General features: G+C 31.3%; 2 protein-coding genes across 12 annotated transcripts in view; one reads left to right on the top strand and one right to left on the bottom strand.

The window, feature by feature from the left end:
* Positions 1–27,474, bottom strand: part of GluClalpha (glycine receptor alpha 1) — a 155,771-nt gene that overhangs the window by 52,300 nt on the left and 75,997 nt on the right. For 5 of the 7 annotated variants that reach the window (XM_029302660.2, XM_029302659.2, XM_029302665.2 and 2 more), the window contains exon 1: positions 2,745–2,988. The exons of the other annotated variants lie outside the window; for them this stretch is intronic. The gene's annotated coding sequence lies outside the window, so the exon portion shown is untranslated. Of the gene's footprint in view, positions 1–2,744; positions 2,989–27,474 lie in introns of those variants that run through there. 7 annotated transcript variants of the gene reach the window in all.
* The window catches only part of LOC114930818 (putative cytochrome P450 12b2, mitochondrial), a 30,165-nt gene that overhangs the window by 745 nt on the left and 1,946 nt on the right, over positions 1–27,474 (top strand). For 3 of the 5 annotated variants that reach the window (XM_029302658.2, XM_029302656.2, XM_085479554.1), the window contains exons 2-8: positions 15,683–15,931; positions 17,143–17,389; positions 19,729–19,925; positions 21,175–21,376; positions 23,027–23,183; positions 23,739–23,987; positions 25,321–25,536. In XM_029302658.2, the coding sequence (XP_029158491.1) occupies positions 15,715–15,931; positions 17,143–17,389; positions 19,729–19,925; positions 21,175–21,376; positions 23,027–23,183; positions 23,739–23,987; positions 25,321–25,536 (1,485 nt within the window). In that variant the 5' untranslated portion in view covers positions 15,683–15,714. Of the gene's footprint in view, positions 1–7,857; positions 8,121–8,550; positions 8,719–15,682; positions 15,932–17,142; positions 17,390–19,728; positions 19,926–21,174; positions 21,377–23,026; positions 23,184–23,738; positions 23,988–25,320; positions 25,537–27,474 lie in introns of those variants that run through there. The other 2 variants (XM_029302654.2, XM_029302655.2) reach the window with 2 other exon arrangements.

The raw sequence follows: 27,474 nt of genomic DNA, 5'->3' as shown, positions 1-27,474 counted from the left end.
AAAGCGCTCGAAAATGCATCTGCGCGCCATAGTTTAATGGGCATCGTATATTTGACGCGTCCCAGCAATTTATCAATCTTGATGCAACTTTAATGGCGAAATATACGTCATGCTTATCGCTCAGCGAAATCCGACGGAAAAATAAAATTAGCATAGAGCGCGCGAGCGCGTTTAAAACTTAATATTCATAACCGCTCCTCTCCGGAATTACTCACGCGAATGTAAGCCACCTTTCGATCTATCTTTTGTTCGCTCTTTCTTATTAATTTTTCTTTACACAAATATATATATATATTATTTTATGATATTATTTTAAAAAATTGAAATGCTCATTATTTTATTTCTATAAATACAGGGTGTCCCTTATCTAAAGTGAATCACCCATTTGTATAGTAAATTCCTGATGTCATTTAGAGACTATTTTTCCTCAGGCGAAAATGTCGAGGTACTAAATTTCAAGTTAATAAGCGTTTGAAAACACTGGCGCGGATCCTGGGATGGAGTTTCGGGATTAAAACCACCCTCTTCTAAATTAAAAGACATAATCGTAGTCTAATTATTTCTAAAATATTTTCACTATTAATCAAATAATTTTATGAAACTCTCCCATTATCGACTTTAGAATTCTCTAGTCATTGAAAAGGGTTTTTTGCAAATTAAGTCTTATACACGGAGAGAATTTTCTCTTAGAATTTACCCTGAAAATCATGGTTGATCAGAATTTTCTGAGTTTCTCTAATTAATAAAATTAATCGAACCACAATTAATATACCACAATAAAATTAATCGAACATATTTTGTATAGGAACAAAAAATTGTTAACTAAACTTTCCAACTAAATATTATTTTATTAATTAAATATAATATATTAAATCTAACAAAATGTATATTTGACTTAAATACTATATAATGTATGTCCAATTAACAAAATAATAATTTAGGTGAAAGTTTTAGTTAAATTAACAAATCTTTTTTTCAGTGTATCTTATTGTGCTAGATGTAGAGAAACTAATAAAATCTTCCAATACTACATTGTTCCACAATTACCAGGATTTCAGAGTAAATTCTAAGAGAAAATTCTCTCTGTGTAGAAATAAAATATAAACAAAATCACATTCTTCATCACTTAATTTCAGGTAGAGTTTACCGCAATAAAATTTCAATCAAAAAAAATTTAGTATAAAGATAAACAACGTCAAAAATTAGGAACATGTAAAAAATGATAACCTCCCTCGACATTTTCGTTGATAAAAAAAAATCGTCTCCAAATGATCCGAGGAATCTGCCGTTAACCATTTGATTTACGAATTTCGGTACACCCTGTAGATGAAAATTTAGCTAGCAAAATAGCTCGATGAATTTTGTAAGGTAACAGGGGAAATCTCGCGGATCTCGATAAGAAGTAAATTTTTCCGACCGCGCAATCTTGAAAACAGTGTCAAGAAAATCACATTCTTCACTTAACTTTAAACAGAGTTTATACTTCAATAGAATTGTAATTCAATACATATAAAAAAAAATGACAACCTCCTCGACGTTTTCACCAAAGAAAAATCGTCTCCAAATGATATCTCTCCAATAAATTCTATTCGCGTATAGAGAAACTAATAAAATCTTCCAATACTACAATTGTTCCACAATTACCAGGATTTCAGAGTAATATCTCGGTACACTCTGTAGACGAAAAATTTCGCCAGCGAAATAGCTCGATGAATTCTCAGGTAACAGTGAAAATCTCGCGAATCTCGATAAGGATGAGTAAATTTTTCGGGCCGCGCAATCTTGAACAGTGTCAAGAAAATCACATTCTTCACTTAACTTTAAACAGAGTTTATACTTCAATAGAATTTTAATTCAATACATATAAAAAAAAATGACAACCTCCTCGACGTTTTCACCAAAGAAAAATCGTCTCCAAATGATATCTCTCCAATAAAATTCTATTCGCGTATAGAGAAACTAATAAAATCTTCCAATACTACAATTGTTCCACAATTACCAGGATTTCAGAGTAATATCTCGGTACACTCTGTAGACAAAAAATTTCGCCAGCGAAATAGCTCGATGAATTGTCAGGTAACAGTGGAAATCTCGCGAATCTCGATAAGGATGAGTAAATTTTTCGGGCCGCGCAATCTTGAACAGTGTCGAGCGATGGACCCCAACATCCATCCATCCATCCGCATTCCGTTACGTTCGTATCTGCGAAATCCGTCTTTCCGTTCTGCCAATTGCCCATATTTATCTGTCGGTCCCGTCCGTTCGTTTCGGCGTTGCCGTCGATCCGCCCATCGGGTCCATCTATCAACCCTCTAAACCCGTCCATCCCGCTGCTGTCATCCGCCTAGCTACCTGCGTGCGTGCGTGCGTACTTATCCGATCTATCTGCCAATCTATGCCAGTTTCTCCCACTTATCCCCTTTCGCTCTATCTATCCCTCGCGGCTGGTCCTCTGACAGTCGTTCGCCTTCTTCCGCTCGATGCTCCTACCTCAAGATTTACCTTACACACATCACACGCCGTCTCGATCGACTTACAGATTGGACAGCCGCATGCTGTCCAATTCGCGCTCCACACACACTCTCGGTCTCTCCCTCGATCGAGAGAGGGAGAGATAGAGAGCGAGTAGTCCCGGGAATTCCCTGTCACTGATTCCCGAGCGGTGAATCGCGCCGCGGGAATTTGCGGAGACGAGATTTCGGAGATTCGGAAAACGGAAGAGGTTGCCGCTGGACCCTTCTTACCTGGAGAGGCTGACAGTCCTAGACGCTGGACACCCCACTGCTACGCTCGATTATTGGCATAGCGCCGCTCTTCTCCGGCACCGACACTGACAGGCCGCCGAACTGTCTGTCCCACTCTAGCTCTCTCTATCTATCTATCTACCTAATCTATCTTTCCTCGCCTTCTCGATCGGCTCTCTCTCGCTCGACTCGTAAAGTGTCCTACCTCGCGAGGTTCGTCTCCTGGACTGCCACCGTGGAGAAAGCTACATGCACCCATACCTACTACCTGGTTGCTGGCGCGCGCTATTGATCCCGGACCCCCAGACACCCACCGACCCACGCAGACGCCTCGCGTTGCCGCGTCGCTTTAGCAACGACGTGACGTCATTCCCCCGCGACGCCCAGAGAGAGATAGCCCGCCACCAGATTTTCTATACATCTTTCGCCTCTCTCTTTCTGCGAGAGCCTTTCCTGCGACGACGACGACGACGACGTCGGCGCCAACGATTCCGCTCTCCGGGATCCAGCTTTGCGCGCTACCGATTTCGCTAGGGACACGCTCGATTTTCATTTTTATGAATCATGGGTCTTTCCTTGATGATAATTACAGATGTTGTTCCTTGATGGGAATCGACGGAAATGAATGTACACCGAGTGATTCGGGATTTTTTGGCCGGAAAGATTTTTTGTTGCTGGGTTTTTGCGGAGAAACTTTTGCGAGGTGTTTAACTAATGTTGGGATTGGATCTCCTCTTGCGAATTCAGAGAAATATTGGACCAAATAAATTTTGTCTTCCCCCCCCCGCCCCATTATCGAGTTCGGGATCCTGTATGGTAGGTTGAAAATAAAGGATTTTTTTATAAAAGTTTTTGTGGAAATAAAATATATTAACAAAATCACATTCTTCAGATAGAAAGTTTGCTTTAATGGAGTTTTAATTTAAGGGTTATTGTTAGTTATAAAGAGAGTTGTGTATCAACAGTGTTGTAGCTTAAATGATTTTACAATTAGCTGGATAAAGATGAGATGAAAAATCATCTTAGATAAGATAACGATTTTTTTAGTTTAAATATATCTATAGGTAAAAGATAAAATTATATGACAATTCATCTAGATATATATATATATATAACTTCCGGATATTATTTTTATGACGGCTTACATAAATAGTTATTTAAAAAAATGTTGGTTATAAAAGAGATATAAAAATATATTCATACTTTTATTTATAAGTTTTTATTCTTTACTACTCAAGTATTTTTATGTGCTATGACTCTAAATTATCTGAACATTATTCTAAGAATAACACTTTTTTCATCTAAAAACATTTTTAATAAATATTTTTATTATCTATATAAGACGACGTCAACAAAAAATTCATCTAGATGATCATCCATACAATTTTATTTAGATAACAGCAAAACCTGAGTATCAAGGGTGACGGCAAAAATTCATTCGATATTATTAATCTGAATATTATTTTAGATAACACTTTTTTCATCCAGATGATCATCTATACAATTTTATTGAGATAACATTAACCCTGAGTATAATAAAGGTGATGGAAAAAATTAATTCGGTATTATTAACCAGAATATTATTTTGGATAACACTCTTTTTATCTAAGCATATTTTTCTTATCCACATAAAAGTGACGTCAAAAAATTTTATCTAGATAATCATCTATAAAATTTTATTTAGATGTAACAGCAAATCCAAAGTATAAAGGTGATGGAAAAAATTCATTCGGTATTATTAACCAGAATATTATTTTGGATAACACTCTTTTTATCTAAGCATATTTTTCTTATCCACATAAAAGTGACGTCAAAAAATTTTATCTAGATAATCATCTATAAAATTTTATTTAGATGTAACAGCAAATCCAAAGTATAAAGGTGATGGAAAAAATTCATACGGTATTATTAACCAGAATATTATTTTGGATAACACTCTTTTTATCTAAGCATATTTTTCTTATCCACATAAAAGTGACGTCAAAAAATTTTATCTAGATAATCATCTATAAAATTTTATTTAGATGTAACAACAAATCCAAAGTATAAAGGTGATGGAAAAAATTCATTCGGTATTATTAACCAGAATATTATTTTAGATAACACTTTTTTCATCTAAGCATATTTTTATTATCCACATAAAGATGACGTCAAAAAATTTCATCTATACAATTTTATTGAGATATAACAGCAAATCCAGAGTACAAAAGTGATGGAAAAAAAATTCATTCGGTATTATTAAGGTATCGATACAGTTTCCCGATACTATTGCTACGATTAAACCGGTTACATCTCTAAAAGCTGAAGCAGCTTGCAGCCATCGATATATTATATTTATGTATATAGAACGTTCGTTTTCGCCCTCGGTCTTCACGCTCGAGCTAACCAGAGGCGTGAAGATCCGTAATGAGAAGCTTAATGACCGAATTCACGCCTACAATGAGTGCGCGGCGGCTCTTACTTAGGACTTTCCCTCCTTTTTTCGTTATGTAATTTGACGTAACGAGATGTTAAATACGCGCTTTTTCAAATGTCGCGTCAATTATATAAATATCATCTCGAGATCGAAAAATAGACTTGATATGCAGTACCTTTTATTTTCTGTATCAATAAATCATAATATATTGAAATGACATTTTTATTTCTGACAGATCGCTGCCATTAAAGTGTTTCCAAACTGAAGGGTACTGTATGCAATAAATAACAAACGTCCATTTATAAGACTGTTTTTTTTTGTTATCACGATTAATAATATTTCATTAAGTTTATATTCTTGCATATTACGATATCTAATTAAAGAATATTTCTTTAGAGAATTTTCTTTTGTAAAAATTTCTAATAAATGTAACTTTTATCACTCAATTAAATTGCTCGTTTATGTAGGCCTATTATAATTACCATTATATAATTGTTTCTTGAGAGAATTTTTCTCTTAAATCGAGAGGATTCTTCCGACAGATCTGTGCAGATTTTTGGTATAAATAAATCATAAAATAAAGATAAAATATTTAAATGACACATTTATTTATATAACAGATCGCTGCTACGCAATTCCTTACGTAACAATAAAAATTCTTGACGTACTGTACGTAAGAATAAAAAAAATACAACGGAATAATAAATGATCTCGCAAAGAAAGGTAAAAATAAATAATGTCAAGTCTCTTTTTTTCTCTTTCCCTCTGTCAATGGGCGACTTTCTGAATGCCTCCGCCACGTGTTTGGTATACACAAGAAAGCGGGATTATTATACGCGAGAGAATAAATGTGACGTCCCAGATTTTCTGCCACGCGATTCTTGATCGAATTTCAGAGCTCACGTATTTTTAACGAAAAATTTACGTCGCGGGCGTCCAGATTATTCTTTCCTCGACGAAAACTTGTATCGTGGCATCTACATTATGAAAGTGTCAGGAGTTATTTTATTCCACGTCGCGTGCTAACTGCGAATTACGAGCTTACGGCCGAGATTAAATGTCCAATGCGCCGGTTCTCTCTAAATGCACGCGATAACGTTTCTTATTTCGCGATATTTCCATCGTGCTCGAGAATTAACGTTATTAATATTAAGACACGTGTCACATGTCACAAATGTATAATTTGTATAATGAGAATTATTCATACATAGGTAACTTTACAATATTATCTATCTTTTCTCAAATCTGCGTACGTGCACATACGTATCTTTTATTTAAATATACATGCGATATATGTTTCGAGAAAAAAAAATGTCAACTCTTATCTCTCTCTCTCTCTCGCGATATTTCCATTATTCTCCCGAGAGAATTATCATAATATCGTTTTATCAGGACACCTGTCATATCACAAATACAATGTGCATAATAAAATTGTGCATACAATATGCATACAATGTGCATAATAAAAATAGTAATATGTAATCGGTGTTGTGCTTAGATGATTTTAAAAATAGCTAGATAAAAGTGCCGATTTTGCTTTAAATATATCTAAATAAAAGATAAAGTTATATGACGGTTCTTCATTTTGGATAACTTCCAGACAATATTATTTTTAAGTTTATATAAACAAAGTTGTTGAAAAAAATGTAAATTATTAAAGAAATATAAAACATATTCACAACCAATATTAAGAATATTTTATCGGCTCTCGAAATAAATACATATTATATATATAATATATATATTACATATATTTTATATATATAAAAAACATATTCATATTTTTTTACAAGTTTGTATCGCTTACTGCTTAAATTCTATTATTTAAATATTTCTATGACTCAACCAAATTATTTGAATTATTTTAGATAATAATTTTAAGGATTATTATTTGTCAAATTGTCTGAATTCTTTTAGATAATAATTTAGTAAAAATAACACTTTTTCATCCGGAATGCAGATATAGATAATACATTTTTCTTTTTATTATCTACATATAAAAATGACGCTAAAATTTTATCTATACAATTTTATTGATATAACAGCAAATATGAATATGCATGTCTAATAAAAAAATGTAATGTATAATAATTAATCTCTAATTGCTTTTCTGAGACCTGTATGTGCAAGAAACCGATCAGTTATTCTTCGTGTACGCTGATACGGAAAAAGAGGCGGAATTAAAAGAAAGGAGGTCTGCGTCTCGATATTATCGAAGAACCTTCATTTCGCAGCTGCTAATTCCTACATTCTCCGCAATTTTTAGCCCAACCTAAACTTAAGTTTTTTAATCACAATCCTTTGGAGGGAGAAAACCAACATCTTTGTTCTCGTCTTTTTCTTTTCCTTTTCACTTAGATCGGGATATGACAGGTTGTGTCTGAACAACCTTCTGTTTTGTCTAAACTCACAGCTATATGTTTGAAGCCGTGACACTTTTAACATGACTCTCCCTTCTGTGTTATTTTATTGTACTTTTCATATCCTTAGAAGGTTTCTAAGATAAAAATAAACGGTTCTCTCTCTTTCTTCCTCTCCAAAAGCGCCGAGACTCGTGGAAATAAAGAGCAAAAGTCGAGCGGGAAAGTAACGACATTTTTTCTTCGTCCCCAATTGTTGATCCAACACTTCGCGTCGATTAGCAAGCATGTTGTCCGAAAGAAGAAAGATATACAGTCGAAACATTATTCCAACTTATTACAGTCGATCGCGCTTTATAATCACGGAATTGTTCGAACGAAACGCGAGATTTTTTGCGACCTTCCTTTTAGTGGGGCACTCGATTCCGTGTATAATCGAGCCGGGCAAACACGTCGAGTGACTTATTTAGCAACTGAGTTGCCGTTCGGTCTGATAAAGTCGCGATCAGCCTGATACTCGCGAAACTTTTGCAGACGATCTCACTCGACCAAGTGTATCGCATCGAAACGGCTTCAGCTCCAGAGTCTGCGACAGACGACGTGCGTATTTATTGTTCATTATCAAAATATTAAATAATAACAAATATTTATTTTTTTTATTATTAAAAATAATAATATTAATACTTAAATAATATAATAATATTAATATTTAAATAATACGGATAGAAATATTAATATTTACTGCTTAAATTCTATTATTTAAATATTTCTACGACTCAACCAAATTATTTGAATTATTTTAGATTATAATTTTAAGGGTTATTATTTGTCAAATTATCTGAATTATTTTAGATAATAATTTAGTAACAATAACACTTTTTCATTCGGGATGCAGATATAGAAAATATATAAAGACGCTAAAATTTTATCTATATTTAAGCACTAATAAGAGAATATTTTTATTATTAAGAATAATAATAAAAATATTCTCTCATTATTAAGAATAATAATAAAAATATTCTCTCATTAGTGCTAAAAACGAGAGGAACAAAAAGAAAACGAGGGAAGTGAATATAAGACAGTTCTAATTCGGTGCATAAAGAGGCACGAGGCGTCGATGGGAAGGTCGGATCTCTACGGAAGGAAAGATAGATTCAAAGGCACCCTGTCGCAGGAGATTGTTTGATCGAGCTCGATTGTGAGTGCGCTTTGTTCCAATTTGACGCAGAATACGTAATATATGTATACCGTGTGTGCACCCTCAATTCCCGACATTATGTATCGAATATCGCGACACGCATCACGATAAATAATTTGGACGTTTCGATGTGGGAAATTTCTCGTTTTCCCATTTTTTTTTATTTTATTACGGTGCACTTTATTATGTCACTCTCTTTCTATCGTTATTCTTTTATACCGTATCTTTTTAAATACGCACAGTTTTTTTTTCGCGGATAAATTACTCGTTCTTCATTTCAAGCAGTTGTCCTCTTGATTTATTCATTTCTCCTCAAGACTCAATTTTGTCCTTTATTTTTTATTTAGTTTCTAATGCAGTATTGATGTAAAAAGTTGTATAAAATAATTTAACCTATTTAAAAAACCAAGGGTTTGTTTCAATATAGTCGAATCGGTTTCAAATTATAAGAATTAGAGAGAATGTACACTGAAAAAATATTTCTTACCTTCACTAAACCTTGTAACTAATAATAAATTTTTACACTATTTTGTTAATTGAAGATATATTAGTATTTAAGTCAAATCAACGTTTGTTAGTTTTAATATGTTATATTTAATTTAAATATTTTTATGTTCAATTAACAAAATAATATTTAGTTGAAAGGTTTAGTCAAGTTAACAAATTTTTTTTTCAGTGTAGACTTCTAATAATCAGAATTATTTTTTTTTACTGAAAACATGTCGAAACAGTTCTAAAATTTTCAAATTTATCCTTTATTTTCTTTAGAAAATATGGTCGCATGTAAAATTATTTAAATTAAATATAATATATATTAATATATTAAATTAAATATAATTATTAAATATTAAATATAACAAATATATTAATTTAATATACAATATAATATATTAAATCTAAGAGAAAACATACATATATATTTGACTGAAATACTAATATAGTATGTTCAATTGCCGAAATAATAATTTAGATGAACGGTTTAGTCCAGTCAACAATTTTTTTTAGTGTTTATATAATTGATATGCGTTGCAGTGCGCATATCTTGTCGAAAAAACGGTTCTTTTTTTCTTTGATAAGATAAAACAATAAGTCTAAGATTAATTCTATTCGCAGTGTGGCGCAATATATTCCGCCAAATTTCGCCTATATCAGCATACATCTAATTGGAAGATTTTATTGAATCATATCGAGAGATAGAAGTCACTATTTCTTTATTTTTTATATTTATTTTATTTATCCCACAATGATCTATTTCCTTATTTTCCTCTATCTAATTCAACAATGGCGCAGTAATAAATAAACAACTCATTAATCAGTATTGGCTCTTTTTTTCTTTGATAAGATAAAACGATAAGTCTAAGATTAATTCTATCCGCAGTGTGGCGCAATATATTCCGCCAAATTTCGCCTACGTCAGCATATATCTAATTGTAAGATTTTATTGAATCATATCGAGAGATAGACATTATTTCCTAATCTTTTTATTTATTCTATTTATCCCACATATCATCTATTTCCTTATTTTCCTCTATCTAATTCAAGAGTGGCGCAGTAATAAATAAATAGCTCATTAATCAGTATTGGCAAATATTATCGACTACTTGAACATATTATTTGTTCAAACATTCAATTACTAGATAATGGAGATACGATCGAAATCGTGGAATTCGCTTATAAGATCAAATCAGAATTTTCATAACGTAATATAATTATACAGAGTGTAACTGAATAAAGTATCAATTTTCAAGTTATCAATTATCAGTGTTTGCTGTTATCTAAATTAATAATTATATACATAATCATCAGAGGATAAAATGTTGGAGTCATTTTATTTTTATGTAGATAATAAAAATATGTATTATCTGCATATTAAATTTAAAAAGTGTTATCTTTACTAAATTTTCTAGAATAATTTCAAATAATTTGGTTTAGTCATAGCACATAAAAATGCTTAAGTAGTAGAATTTAAGCAGTAAGCGATAAAAACTTATAAATAAAAGTATGAATATATTATATATTTTTTTACTGTGTTTACATAAGCGGTTTTAAAAATAACATCTGAAAGTTATCTAAATGATTATCGCCATATAATTTAATATTTATTTAGATATATTTATTTAAAATAATATCATCTGTATTTTATCTAAGATAAATTTACATTATTTTCATCGCATCTTCATGTAACTAATTTTAAAGTCATCTAAGCAAAACACTGTCAATGGTAATAAAAAGAAGAGCTTCTCACAAACTAAACTTTGTAGAGTTAAAATATTATCAAAACTACATTCTTCGGTTAATTTCAGGTAGAATTCACTTTAGAATTTTAATTTAAAGCTTTAAAAGATGGCAAAAATTGGGACATGAAAAAAATGATGACCTCCTTCTCTCTCGGCATTTTTGTTGAGAAAAAATCGTTTTTAAATTGACCACAGAATCTGATGGCACATGCTCCATATATCTATTTTTTTCAGTTACTATATAATCGAAATATGCAATATTTAAAAAAAAAATATTCGATCTGGACGCAGACTCGTCGCGACTCATTAAGAATCTTTGAGAGCCTGCGTCATTTTACTTAGATGAAAAAAAAAAAAAAAAAAAAAAAAGAAAAAAAACTCGCATGGTAGGGTAAAAGTTAGGGTGGCAAAAGTTGCCTCATCAGGCAACATTTCCTGCATTCGGAACTTGTAATAACAAACCTGTCGTGCCACGAAGAGCGGCACAGGGGTGAAATATGACCTATTTTCGTTACTCTCCGGATTGAAAGTATTTCCGACGTCTGAGGGTTAAGCTAAGGCGGGAAACGTCGGATCGAAACGCTCCCTCGTTGCTGGGGGAAGGTGAAAAACGGGGGAGAGAGGGTGGTTCGTCGTCATCGTCGTCGTCCTGCTATAACGTGGGCTGACGTGTGTCGATATATAGAGACAGTCGCGCGCGTGTTTCGGTCCAGCTGCACCAGGGTCTCCCTGGGACCATAACTCGATATCTCCCGGAAAATCCCCCTATCATGCTTTACAGCCCATACAACGTCCGAATTGAATGCCGGCCCAAGACTGCGACCACTTGGAAATATTACGCGCCAATTCGTCCTCCTTTAAGCTTCCCCATACAGCACACAAGTTTGCAGCAATATTGCAACAACATTGCAATATTGTACATTGCATAGCAATATTGCAAAAATATTATATAGGCATGAATTTGCAATATAGTTTACACAACGTTGCAGCAACATTTCAGAAATATTATGAAAATATTGTAAAATTCACGCAATAAAAAATATTAGGTACAGAACCCATACAGCACACAAGTTTGCAGCAATATTGCAACAACATTGCAATATTGTACATTGCATAGCAATATTGCAGAAATATTATATAGGCGTGAATTTGCAATATAGTTTAAACAACGTTGCAGCAACATTTCAGAAATATTATGAAAATATTGTAAAATTCACGCATAAAAAATATTAGGTACAGAACCCAAGCAATATTGCAACAACATTGCAATATTGCTGCAAACTTGTGTGCTGTATGATTCTGTACCTAATATTTTTTGCCTGCATTTTATTTTTAAAATATTTCCGAAATGTTGCTGCAACGTTGTTTAAACTATTGTATATTGCAAATTCAAGCCTATATAATATTTCTGCAATATTGCTATGCAATGTACAATATTGCAATGTTGTTGCAATATTGCTGCAAACTTCAAAATTTCAAATTGTACATGCAATGTACAATATTGCAACAACATTGCAATATTGTACATTGCATAGCAATATTGCAGAAATATTATATAGACGTGAATTTGCAATATAGTTTAAACAACGTTGCTGCAACATTTCGGAAATATTATAAAAATAAAATTTACGCAAAAAATATTAGGTACAGAACCATACAGCACACAAGTTTGCAGCAATATTGCAACAACATTGCAGCAACATTTCAGAAATATTATGAAAATAAAATTCACATTATAAGTACAGAACATTTAGTCCGATCATGTATTTGGCACATTTCTAACAATCCAATAGTAATATTACATATATATTTTATTGCATTATTGCTACAATATTATAGAACAATATTTCTGAAAGCGGACATGTTACCGTTACTGCAGCCTTGCAGCAAGATTGCTGCAACATTTCACAATGTTTATGCAATGTTGTAATATTGCAATAAAATGTTGCTACAATGCTGCTACAATTTTGTTGTGCTGTATGGGTCCGATTACGAAATTTGCGCAACGTCGCGCTTTATGATTTTAAAATTAGCTAGGTAAAAATGAGATAAAAATATATAAATTTTTGGCTGGCTTTTTTCGACCCAGCATCATCATGCAATATTGGTTACTCATATATATACAGGGTGATTCAGGAGAAAAGGTAAAGATTTTAGTGGGTGATAGTATAGGTAAATGCGAACAAAAAATGTCCTATTAACATGTGTCTTATTTTTATTGGTTACAATAAACCACTCACAGCAGAAAAAAGTCAAAGGCACAAACAAAAGTAGACGCAAATGACTAAGTTCAAAGTTGATTTTCAAAAATGCCACCTCCGACTTCAATACACTTTCTAATTCTTTTGACTGTACTACGTGTAGCTCTTCTGAGGTCATCTTGACGTTCTTTTATGAGAGCAGCAGTATTCATAATTCGAACGATAAGACACATGTTAATAGGACATTTTTTGTTCGCATTTGCCTATACTATCACCCACTAAAATCTTTACCTTTCCTCCTGAATCACCCTGTATATATATATATGAAAAATTACAGATTATATTAATTTTAGATAAAATATGTTCTTCTATATTTTCAAGATTGGAAATGTTCCACTGAACGTGAAATTACACGTAGGAAATGCTAGTAATGTATAAATATAATAATGTTATAAATCAAATGGATAAATGGTTATATAAAATAAAATTTTAATAAAGTATAAAATACTAAATTCAAAATTACATGTGATTTTTGCATAAAAAGTGATTTTACCTATATTTTTACATTAATATGTATTTTCACTTTAAAAATGTGAAAAAATTACAGTGAATTATGTAATTTTTCAGTTTTGAATAAATAATTTCGATGTAAAAGTATATGGTTTTTTTCAGTGCAGATAAGATAAAGATTTTGTTTTAAACATATCTTGATAAAAGATAAAATTATATGGCAATTCGTCTAGATAATTTCCAGGTAATATTATTTTGAAAATTGCTTATGTAAACACAGTTATAAAAAAATGTACATTATAAAAGGAATATATTTATACTTTTATTTATAAGTTTTAATCATTTACTACTTAAGTATTTTTATGTGCTATGACTCCAAACCAAATTATCTGAAAATTATTCGAGATAATTTGATAAAGATGACACTTTTTCATCTAAAATGCACACAGATATAGATAATACATATTTTTATTATCTATATAAAGATAAGATGCCAAAATTTTTTCTAAATGATCATCTATATAATTTTATTTAGATAACAGCAAACATTGACTGTACAAAAACATTCAACTAAGTAAAATAAAGAGTTCTCTAAAAAAATCTAGGAGCATATAAAACCCTAAAGACTTATAAGAGTTCTGGGGAAATAAAAAGGATACTTTTGAAATTTAAAGAATGTCTTTTGTTAAAAATATATATTTAAAGTAAAAAACTATACACATTAGATTTTTTATTTTCGATTTAAGTTTCTTTTCAAATTTCTATTTTCTTTCTTTAACCTATAAAAATATGAAATGCAATAAAGTAATTCCTAAATTATAGTTATTAGTTTAAAAGTGTTCTAATTTTGCTTAAAATAATTTTAGTAGAAATTTCCTTCATGAATCAATAACGGCAATGTAAAAATAAAAATATCTATTTTTTACTTTAAATAATTTATCAAGGCTAAATTTTGACCGCACGATTATTTATAACGGCACAACAATTCTGTTTTAATATTTTCTGCAATTTTTATTTTGGTATTATTATTAAAAAAATATATTTTAATAAAAAAATATATATTTCCATCTATTAAAAGTATGACTATTAAAAGTATGATTTTTCTATATTTACTAGACTTCTATAAAATCCTCTTAAATAAATAAGCTTCGTGCTGTTAATTCACAGCGTTTCAAATCGATTAAAACGGAAATAATTAACGTCGCACGTTATGTCATAGTTGTGTAATGCACTTGTTGGGAATTTCTGCGCGCACCAGTCAACGAATTAACATTTCTATCGCCGAGGAATATACAGTCCCAGGGTGGAAAGACTTTCCGCCGTCCGTATTTTAATCTCTTACTCAAGATTAAAATTTCAATGTTGGTCTTTCATTTTTCACAACTAGGACGTGTATATTAGAAAAAGTTTGACATTGCGCGCACGCGCGATAATTTGTGTCTATGTCTTATAAATTCGACGCGTGGTTCCCAATATTTTTCCATTAGTCTAAACTAATATTTCGAGTCATATATTTGCCGCGTGACACATATAGTTTCATATGTCCGTTGCTGTAAATATAACCATACCGCAACATGACCGCACACATACACAGGGTGTAACTAAACTAAACGAAGCACATCATCGGATGCAAGACGACAAATTAAATCGAAAAGTCCTGAGCCATTTTTTAATCTGAGCTTTATTTTTCACGCTATAAATTGTGCACCAATCAGCGCGTGACTACAACGGAAAACAGCGTAGGCCCCGCCTACTAAGGCCTTAGTAGGCGGGGCCTATGCGTTAATTGGCACACTTTAACAATTTATAGCGTAAAAACTAAAGCTCAGATTAAAAAATGGCTCAGGACTTTTCGATTTAGTTTGTCGTCCTGCATCCGATGATGTGCTTCGTATACCTTTGTTTAGTTACACCCTGTATATGTATGTATTAAATGCGTTAAATCAATAATATCGCAATCATTCATTCAGTAGCAGCTTCCGTGCGGGGACAAATATTTACGGATTTATATTTCAGAACACGACAGGATCAAGATATCCCGATAAAGCATGATGCTCGCTAAGTGTCTCACTCGCGAGATTAATGGCTCGTGTTTGCTATCGAGAGTACAACGTCGCGTAAGCTCAACCGCGGCTTGTACCGTCGAGCAGAGTGAAATAAAGAACTTCAACAGCGAAGTGCAGGATGCGAGGCCGACCAAGGATATTCCCGGCCCGAAAGCGTTGCCCCTGCTTGGCAATTGGTTCAGATTCATACCATATATAGGTAAGAGATATCTCATCTCATCTCTGATATGTAGCTCGAGAATTTTTTTTCTTTATCTCTCTCTCAACTCTTATTGCAAATCGTTCTTTCCAGCTCGGATTAAAGTACGAAATTTTAAACGAAAATCGGATAACATAAAATAACATCTGCAATAATATTAAAGAGCGAGGAACTTATTTAATCCTAAAAATGTAATCCTACATCCACATATCATCTGTCTCACATATTTGAAAAATATGTTATTTTTTATGGACACATTTTTAATTTTAACATGCGAATATGTAGTAAATGTTTGGAAATCACGGAGTTTTAGGAAAAAATCGGACAAAAGTTGTAAAGTTTCGAAGCGGCGCTTTTCAGTTAAATTTTTTTTATATATTATACTTTAATTTGTTTATTAAATAGTATTTGAATTATACAATTAATCTAAAATCTGAAACGTAAAATATTCATTTTTATCGATCTTGCTTCAAATTACATACCTTTTCTTTAAAAAAATTACATGTTTTCTTTACATCGATTGATTTCTCTCATTATTCTGTGTATAAAATATTCAAATATGATCGACGAAAAATTGAATATTTTATGAGATATTTCATAGTTTATGTAAAATCATGTGAAATTAAAATATAAAATATCTCGCACAAACTCTGTTTTAAACCCCTTATAACTTTTTTTATGCCGAATATTATTAATTTAAACACATTAATTTAAAAATATTTTCTTAAAACTCTGTAATTTTCAAATATTTGCCTGTTAAGATTAAAATAAATTATGCCGTATATGTATCTACAGAGTATTCCTAAATAAGTAAGAAAGTATTTGAGTACGAGATATACTGGGTGTCTCATAAAGACCGGATCAACACTTAAGGATCTGGTACTATTTGGAGGTGATTTTTTCTCAGCAAAAATGTTGAGGCATTAATAATAATTTTCGAGTTACAAGCGATTGAAAATAAAAAAGGGTTTCTCATCAACTAAGCCTTGTGGAATTAAAATATTAATAAAATCACATTCTTCAGTTAATTTCAAGTAGAGTTCATTTTAATACATTTTTTTAAATTTAAGGCTTATTTACAAAGATACTCGATGACAAAAAATCACGACTTCCTTCGACATTTTCGCTGCAGAAAAATCATCTCCAAATGATGTCAGAAATCTATATAATTGTATATCTATACAATTTAATTACAATAAAAAAAAACACAGGTGAATACGGCGCGCACAATAATATGACAACGCAATTTCGGATGCTGCGTGACCAATATGGCGACATCGTGAAACTGGACGGTATAATAGGTCGTCGAACGAGCATCTTATTATTCTCGCCGGAATTATGCGAGAAGATGTATCGAGTGGAAGGCATGTGGCCGATGCGGATTAGCATGGAAAGTATGCATTACTATCGCGAGAATAGGAAGAACATCTACGACGGACAATACGGTCTCGGAACAAGGTAAGAAAGAGATAGGGGCTGTTTTCCCTTGGAAAAAAGCATTTTCCGTCTTTTACAACATCCATAATCCTCCTTTACGACTGCTTATATTTATCCACCCATCCGCATATTTTTATTTTCACAGTCCGTTATCACGCAAGATGTATATAAGAACGCAAAAGCGTAAGTAATTTTCTCAAGCTATATCCTCAATTTCCCCAAGACTTTTGTAATATATTACACAACCAGTGTTGTGTTTAGATAATTTTAAAATATATCTGGATAAAAGATAAAATTATATGGCGATTTATCTAGATAATAATTTTCAAAACTAGACGGAAAAAAAACCATGTACTTTTACATGGAAATTACTAGTTCAAAACTCGAAAAGTTACTTGCTTATTACTATAATTTTTTTTCCATTTTTAAAGTGAAAATACATAGTAAAAATATATGTAAAATATAGGTAAAATTATTATTTTTATGCAAAAATCGTATGTAATTTTAAATTTACTATTTATACTTTATTTGAACTTTATTTATCTATTTTATTTATAACATTATTTTATAGCATTTATACATTACTAACATTTCCTATGTGCAATTACATGTTCAGTGAAATATTTTTAATCTTCAAAATATTTAAGAATATATTTCATATAAAATTACAAATCTATAATCTTCCATTAAGTATCAACATTGCATGATTATATGCTGGGTCGGAAAAAACCTAGCTTTATCATGTAATTTTACATAAATATTTTTTCCAGTGTGCTTATGTAAACACATTGCAGCTATAAAAAAATCGTAAATTATAAAAAAAGAATTCATATTTTTCTTTATAAATTTTTATCGCTTACTGCTCAAGTTCTACGCTATTTAAGTATTTTGATGTGCTATGATTCTAAACCAAAATTATCTGAAAATTATTCTAGATATATTTTAGTGATATTTGCAGATATAGCTAATACATATTTTTATTATCTACATAAAGACAAGATGACGCCAAAATTTCATCTAGGTGATCATCTATACAGGATGTCCCAAAATTATCGGACACTGTTAATAGGGAGATTCCTAAGATTATTTGGAGACAATTTTTGCTCAGCAAAAATGTCAAGGGAGATAATAATTTTTTGTCATCATGTATCTTTGTAACTAAGCCTTAAATTAAAATTCTACTAAAATAAACTCTATCTGAAATTAATTCAAGAATGTGATTTTATTAATATTTTATTTCCACAAGTCTTAGTTCGCGAAAAACCCTTTATTTTCAACCACAATTATTGGTGCCTCGATATTTTTGCCGAGGAAAAATCGTCTCCAAATAACCTTTCCCTCTTAACAGGGTGTCCGCTAATTTTGGGACACCCTGTATAATTTAATTTACATAACAGCAAACACTGATTACAACTTATTTAATAACGTTACACGCTTATTTTCTACGGACGGATCCCGGGTAAGTTACGTCCCGTCGAAATGTTAAATTAATAATGCTCCATTAGCTGTTCGATTAGAACGCGAATCGATATCTCGAAAATTCGTCAAAATACGAGGACACGAGCTGACGAAGCAACCCTTGTCCCCGTCGCCGCCAACACACCCTCCCTCACTTTCTCCCCCCCCTCTCTCTCATGCTGGTCACTCTTGCCTATCTCTCCTGCACGGTCGATAGTTCACCAAGTATACAGAGGACCACGGAGATCAAACGCGTAGGCCCGCGCAAATTGCGTCGACGATGCGCTCCCCATGGCTGAAAAAAAGAGCCCCTTCTCTCTGTAGTCCAGTAAAATTAGACTTGAAAAGGACAAAACTTCATAAAATTAGGAACAAGCTGAATTGTTGTGGAGACCTTTATTTCGACGTTCTAATGAAATCCTGAAAAGTACCCTTTCATTTCATCCAGGGCGTTTTTTTATGGGGGAGTAAATTTTAGTTTCTTGTCATTGTCTCGAAAACTATCAATTTTTCGAGAAAAAAGGTTATTATCAAAATTATAGTTCATAAAATTCTCTACAAAAAGGTCATTATACTTTTTTTCGTACAACCAATCGTTTTTTAATAAAACGATTAGTAAAGTTGCAATGTCTCTAGAATAAGAGTACTGGGCGCGTTTTTTTCGCTCTATATCTTCGAAACGGTTAATTTCACGAAAAGTAGTATAATGACCTTTTTTGTAGGGAATTTTATGAGCTACAATTTTGATAATAACTATTTTTCTCGAGAAATTGATAGTTTTCGAGATAATGGCACAAAACTAAAATTTACCCCCTTTTATCTCTCATAAAAAAACACTGGATAAAATTACGTAATTTTTATGAAGTCAAAGTCTAATTTTACTGAACTACTGTGCTTTCCAGCCAGGGCAAATCGTGGCACGACTTTCGCTCGAAAGTTAACCCCCACATGATGCAGCCGCGAGCCGTCATCCCGCACATCGCGCCAATCAACGAGGTGGCCGTCGAATTCGTGGAGAAGATGCGAACGCTGCGAAATCCCGAGACCCTGGAATTGCCGGGCGATTTTAAGAACGAGCTGTACAAGTGGGCCTTAGAATGTAAGTTTGTCAGATATTTTACATAGATAGTTTTTTTACGCTCATCCTCTTCGAAAATATGGAGATGGAATATCGCGGGTTATGAAATATAAAACTCGCTTGCATAACAATAGAATTGATAAAGTAACTTGCACTCGCAATTCACTTTGCGGCACTGTAAATATACAAGAGGATCGCGACGCATTTGCAAACAACGATACGAGACGAGAGAGATGTATAGCTGAAAGTTAAAAATGCGCCTCTCTCTCTCTCTCTCTCTGACGAATAATAGGCAGTGTTGTGCTTAGATGATTTTAAAATTAGCTAGATAAAGATGAAATAAAAATATGTAAATTCATCTTACAATTAGATAAGATGAAGATGATTTTGTTTTAAATATATCTACATAAAAGATATAATTCATCTAGATAATTTTTTAGATGAATTATATCTTTTATCTAGATATATTTAAAACAAAATCATCTTCATCTTATCTAATTGTAAGATGAATTTACATATTTTTATTTCATCTTTATCTAGCTAATTTTAAAATCATCTAGATAATTTTCTAGATGAATTATATCTTTTATCTAGATATATTTAAAACAAAATCATCTTCATCTTATCTAATTGTAAGATGAATTTACATATTTTTATTTCATCTTTATCTAGCTAATTTTAAAATCATCTAAATAATTTTCTAGATGAATTATATCTTTTATCTAGATATATTTAAAACAAAATCATCTTCATCTTATCTAATTGTAAGATGAATTTACATATTTTTATTTCATCTTTATCTAGCTAATTTTAAAATCATCTAAGCACAACATAATTTTCATAATAAAACTACTTACTATATATAAACACAGTTGTAAAAAAATGTAAATTATAAAAGGGATATAAAAATATATGTATTCATTTTTATTTATAAATTTTTTTCAGTATTTTGTGTTACAGTTCTGAACCAAAATTGTCTGAAAATTATTCTAGATAATTTAGTCAAACTTTGAAGATAATACTTTTTTCGATGTTTTTCAGAAAAGACGACCGATACTCGTGATATTAATATTTAGTCGATGTAAAGTTTCTATTGAACATTTCTATTATGTAATTTCGCTAATACTTTAATCTACCCTGAACGTGGCAAATATTATGAAAAAGAATAATTATAGTTTTCTGCATTTTCAAACTACCTTTTACCCTGGTTTACCCTATCGGACTCCGTCTGTCATTCGCCAATAATAATCTGTCGTTACGTAATTAACAGCAATATGTTCGATCGCGCTGGATTGCCGACTAGGGTGCTTAAAGTCTAATCTCGCCGCGGACTCGGAACCGCAAATAATGATTAATTGCGTGCATAAAATGTTCGATCTTATGTACCGCTTGGATGTTCTGCCGTCTATGTGGAGGCTGTACAATACGCGGAATCTCAAGAAGTTCTTCCATGTGCTAGATACGCTTAATGGGTAAATATTGAAACTTATACTCGTTATACTATACCATATATATATATATGTACCGCGTCAGCGTATTACTCGCAAACTCCTGCGAATTCGCCAACTTTTCATCGTCATTACCGTAATCCCCCGATATATATATATATATATATATATATATATATATATATAGAGGGTGTCCGGTAACTAACGGACCAACAATCATAAATTCTTTGGTCAATTTGGGAACGATTTTTCCTCAGCGAAAATGTCGAAAAAGGTCATCATTTTTTACAACTTTCCAATATTTGTCATTATGCATCTTTATAACTAAGTGTCAAATTAAAATTTTATTATAGTAAACTCTACCTGAAATTAACTGAAGAATGTAATTATGTTAGACTTTTAACTCCAAAACGTTTAGTTTTCAAAAAACCCATTTTTTTCAATCGCTTATAACTCGAAAATTATTGACTTCTCAACATTTTTGCTAAGGAAAAATCGTCTCCAAATTGGCCAGAGAATCCGCCCTTAATCATTGGTCCGTTAGTTACCGGACACCCTGTATATATATATGTTTTTTATTTTTGATTGTAGAAAAAAATGTTTGAGACAAAAATTGGTCCGTTAATTACCGGACATCCTGTATATATATATATATATTTTTTATTTTTGATTGTAGAAAAAAATGTTTGAGATAAAAATCGTATGATTTTGAGGAGGACATAAAGAAGGTGGTGCCATTAGTTTGGCCTTGAATAGTTGCTTGAAGGTCACGTAAAGGTCACCTTGAGGAGATCTTGTCTTATAACTCAAAAAGTACTTGAGATAAAAATGTTTCATTATAGTGTTTTGAAAAGTAATGAAAATTAGGTGGTTCCATTAAAAAAATTAAAGGTGACCTTTACATGACCCTCAAGCAACTATTCAAGGTCAAACCAATGGCACCACCTTATGTCCTCCTCGAAACCATACAACTTTGTCTGAAACATATTTTTCTACAATCAAAAATCAAAAACTTATTTGGGGTGGGACATTAAAATGGGACACCCTGTATATATATATATATATATATTATTTCTCCGACATTTTCGTGTCGCGCGGCTATATACAAGTATGGCTCGTTATCAATAATGAATCGTGTGTCATCCGTAATTACTTTTTGCAGAATGACAATTAATGGTTCTGTGTCACACCGCTATGTTATATTAGAGTAGCTTTGTGCGCATATTAATAATGACAAGTTTCGTGCACAGGCATCGTATTATATGATAATGCAATTCAATCATTATCGGTTGACAATCTCCTCACAGTATAGGAAAATGTTTTCTTGTTAAAAACGCTTCCCGTGAAAATTTGTGTTAAATATTCAACACATTCGTGTGTTCATTGCTGTTATGTTAATTGAAATGTTAAATTATAAAATGACTGGAAAAATACAATGTGCATTTGCAAAAAATATTGATTTTTTATTTTATGATATAAGTGAGAATAATAAAATCTAAATTAATTTTTGCATTAAAATTACGCAAAATTTATTTGAAATTACTTGAAGTTTTGCATTTATTTTGTGTTGAAATATTAACGCAGCAACAAACTTATATTATGTTAAATTAACACTATTTTTTGGGACATAAATATCTGTTAAATTGAACTCAAATTTTTCAACTGTGCTTTCAGAATTGCCATTAAACATGTCGATGAGGCGAGGATGAAACTCGACGAGACGACGGAGAGCGATACGAATAACCGTAGTATATTGCAAAAACTCCTATGTCTTGATAAACAAATGGCTCGCGTTATGGCACTCGATATGCTGACAGCTGGTGTTGATACCGTAAACATGAGACTTTTATTTTGACGTTTATCGGAGATCGGAATCATTTTTTAACAATTTTGCGTATAAAATCCTTATCAAAATAAAATAAAAAAATCTTTACCAATTTTTTAATAAATATAACTATGTTTATTTTTTTTCCACCAATCGATCTCTCTCATTATTTCGTGCATAAAGAAATTAAGGTAAAACCATCGAAAAATGAATATTTTACGAGATATTTCATATCGGTTTATGTAAAATTATATTAAATTAACGTATATAAAATATTTCACAAAGCTATATTCACTTTTTCACTATTTTTATCCTTATAACTTTTTATGTAGAATATTGCGAGGAATCGATTTATGTAAAAAAAAATATATAATGATTTTATATTCCACTCCTTCCGAGATATTTCGCTGCGACTCTTTTTTCAAAGAAATCTCGAGAAATCGAGAATGAGAATTGTTTTTAAAATTTTTGTCCGCGTAAAAACGAAGTATTAACTTCGCGGAGATAATACGATACGCTGCTTACATAGTTGGGTTATACAGAACTAATGATCTGTTACAGACCGGCAACATAGCCGGTAGCCTTCTGTATTACATCGCGAATAATCCGGAGAAGCAGGAAAAGCTGCGAGAAGAAGTGATGTCTGTACTTCCGCACAAAACGTCGCCTATCACGTACGAAATTCTAACACAGTTAAAATACGCCAAGGCCTGCATCAAGGAATCTCTTCGATTGTTTCCAGTCTCTATAGGCAATCTCAGAACCATGCAAACGGATGTCTGCATTGGAGGATACAGGATACCGGCAGGAGTGCGTGCCACATTTTCTTTTTTTAAATAGGATTTAAATTTTAATAGAATTTAAGTAGAATTTATTTAATTTTTTTTCCTTTATTTCAGAGAATAGTCCTTTGTTTCGAGAAGCTCTCTTTTAAATTTATTCATCTTTCCAAAACTCAGTTCTGTCCTTTATTCTTAAATACATTACAATTTCGTTCTTTATTTTTTATTTGCCGGTTTAATGTCTAATAATGTAGTATTAACACGAAAATTTGTACGAAAACAACGGAAGCTCTTATCCGGAATCCATTTAAGAAATTAAGGATTTATTTCAACAAAGTCGAACCAGTTTCAAATTGTAAGAATAATACAAGTAGTAAACTGACGTCATTAAATGTCAAAATGACTTGCGTTTGCTACAATGTAAAAAAATATGTAAAATTACATGAAAAATATGTACAACTACAATACATAAATAATAAGTGTAAAATTACACAATAAATAATGAAAATGTATATACATTTTCATTATTTATCGTGTAATTTTACACTTATAATTTATGTAATTTTACATATTTTTATGTAATATATTACATACTTTTTTTAAGTGTACCTGGGACGTAGACTTCTGATAGTCACAGAATTATTTTTTTTTGCTCGTCGATCTCCACTTTGATCGCAAATTAATTTGGAAACATGTCCTAAAGTGTTCAGATTTATCCTTATTTATTTTCAACGTATATAAAAATAAAAAAATTTCAACGTATCTCGCCAAGAGAATCTAACTTTAGATCGCTTATAGAAAGAATTTCATAAATAAAATCCTGTTAGACAATAACAACGTAAATGTTCGACAATCCTTCTTCGTTATATATATCTTATGCAGTGTTGTGCTTAGATGATTTTAAAATTAGCTAGATAAAGATGAGATAAAAGTATGTGAATTCATCTTAGATAAGATGAAGATGGTTTTGTTTTAAATATATCTAAATTATGAAAGATAAAATTATGTGGCAATTTATCTAGATAATTTTCCAGATAATAATTTTTAAGACTTATGCAAACACAGCTATAAAAAAAAAATGTAAATTATAAAAAAGAAATTCATATTTTTATTTATAAATTTTTATCGTTTACTGCTTAAGTTCTACTATTTAAATATTTTTATGTGCTACGATTCTAAACCAAAATTATCTGAAAATTACTCTAGATAATTTAGTATAAAGATAATATTTTTTTTTATCTAAGATGCTGATACATATTTTTGTTATCTACATAAAAATGAGATGATGTCAAAGTTTCATCTAGATGATCATCTAGATAATTTTCTTTAGATAACAGCAAACACTGATTTTATGTCATCAGATCAACGTGCTCGCTTGTCATGCACTGATCACGATGGAACCTACGCAGTTTCCACGACCGCAAGAGTACATTCCCGAGAGATGGTTGCGAGACAACACGGAGTTTCCATCAGCCAAGGAGGCGCATCCCTTTGCGTATATGCCCTTCGGATTTGGCCCTCGCACATGCGCCGGTCGACGATTCGCCGAAATGGAACTCGAGACGTTGCTTTTGACGGTGCGTAAACTTTTTATTCCCCCGACTTATTACCAGGGTTGAGCAGATACTTCGAAACAAAATATTTAAATACAAGATACAAGACATATATTTAAATACTATTCAAATACTTTGGTTTTGAAATATATGCATTTAATTGTATTTAAATGCATTTATAAATACTTAAATGAAATAAATGCAATAAATGCATTTATTTAAATGAAATCAATGCAATAAATGCACTTATTTAAATGAAATCAATGCAATGAATGCATTTATTTGAATGCAATAAATGCATTTACTTAAATGAAATAAATGAAATAAATGCATTTAAATACAATTATTTTGTTAATTTTCTGATTATATACTATATACTTAATATTAAAGTAATTACATAAAGATTATCTGCTATTATTTAAAAAATGAAATTTTGAATCATCTACTATTACTATTATTTAAAAAATAAAATTTACTACTATTATTACTATTACTTAATAGTATTAAATAATAGTATTTAATTACTGTATTTACTATTACTATTATTTAATACTATTAAATAGTGCTATTACTATTTAATACTATTAAATAATAGTATTTAAATACTGTATTTAAATAAGATACATATTTAAATACGTATCTCAGATACTTTAAGATATCTGCCCAACCCTGCTTATTACACAGTTGAAACATTTGTGTTAAATCCAACAAATATAGTTACATGTCTCAAATGGTCCACAGAAATTTTTGTGTTAATTTGAATATGTTAAATGTGATGACACGAATACTGTGTTATTAATTTTAACATGAAATAAATGCAAATTTCAAGCAAACTTTATGTAAAATTAACTGTAAAAAATAATTTAATTTTATATTTTATCATCTTTACTTACATTATAAAATAAAATCAATATTTTTTCCTGTAAATTTTAACAGATAAATTGTGTCTCTAATAATACGGAATACATTATTACTGTATAAAAGTAAAAATAGATGTACATTATGTTATTTTTACACTTTCTTCAGTTATTTTAATAATTTAACATTTGAGTTTAATTAACACAACAGCAATATTAAATTAACAGATAAATGTCTTAAATATTTAACATCAAAATTTTAATGAAAACTATATTTCAGAAAACACAAATTTTCCAAGTGTGTAAGAGTCGAAATCTCCCAAAATCCAGTCAATAAGATGACTTTAATCGCGTTTCATTTCGGAGGATAAAAACGGCGCCGATCAAAAACGTCCTAATAAAATCTTTCCGACCGTGCCTACATTTTCGCACTTGAAGTTAAACCGTCTCGACAAAAGTCCGAGAACATACTTGAAAGACGAGATTTTATAATCTGTTAACGAACGAATCATCTCATCTTACTAACAAATCTATTTGCTTTTCCTTTTATTTTATTTTTTTATTTTTTTTATTTATTGAAATCATTTATATTCCTTCGAAAAGTCAAAATAAAAAGTGTTGATTAAAATATTATTTAAAGTGATTTACATCTTAAATTTGCATCTCAATTATTTTAATATACAGAATAATAACTTTTTATCATTGCAAACGTCAAAATAACATAAAAATTTTATGCAATTTGATGTCATTTTGACAAACTAAAATGATCATATTTTGACATCAATTTGACATTTCTGTTCTCCTTCGTTTATGATTCTCTTTTGTATTGCTCGGAGAGAAAGCTAGCACGAGCAGCGAATATTTCGTTATCCTTATTGCATTTCGCTTGTTCGCGTATTTTCATACACATGTTCCGAGTCGGACGGAACAAATGTAAACATCCTTTAAATGGGTGCAGCGTGGAAAAAGCGATTTTTGCCGGTTCGTTTCCAATCCACTCGTTCGTCTTGCGCGGAAAACTACGCTCTCTTCTTTCCGAGCATGTTTTATTCATGCATGCTAAGCGCAGATGTTTAATAAGTTGAGAGGTTTAAACGCGCGCGCG

This window comes from Nylanderia fulva, unplaced genomic scaffold (genome assembly GCF_048542155.1).
Source record: "Nylanderia fulva isolate GAGA-0341 unplaced genomic scaffold, ASM4854215v1 Scaffold123, whole genome shotgun sequence".
Classification (NCBI taxonomy): Eukaryota; Metazoa; Arthropoda; class Insecta; order Hymenoptera; family Formicidae; genus Nylanderia; species Nylanderia fulva.
This window is presented reverse-complemented; position numbering and strand designations above follow the sequence as displayed.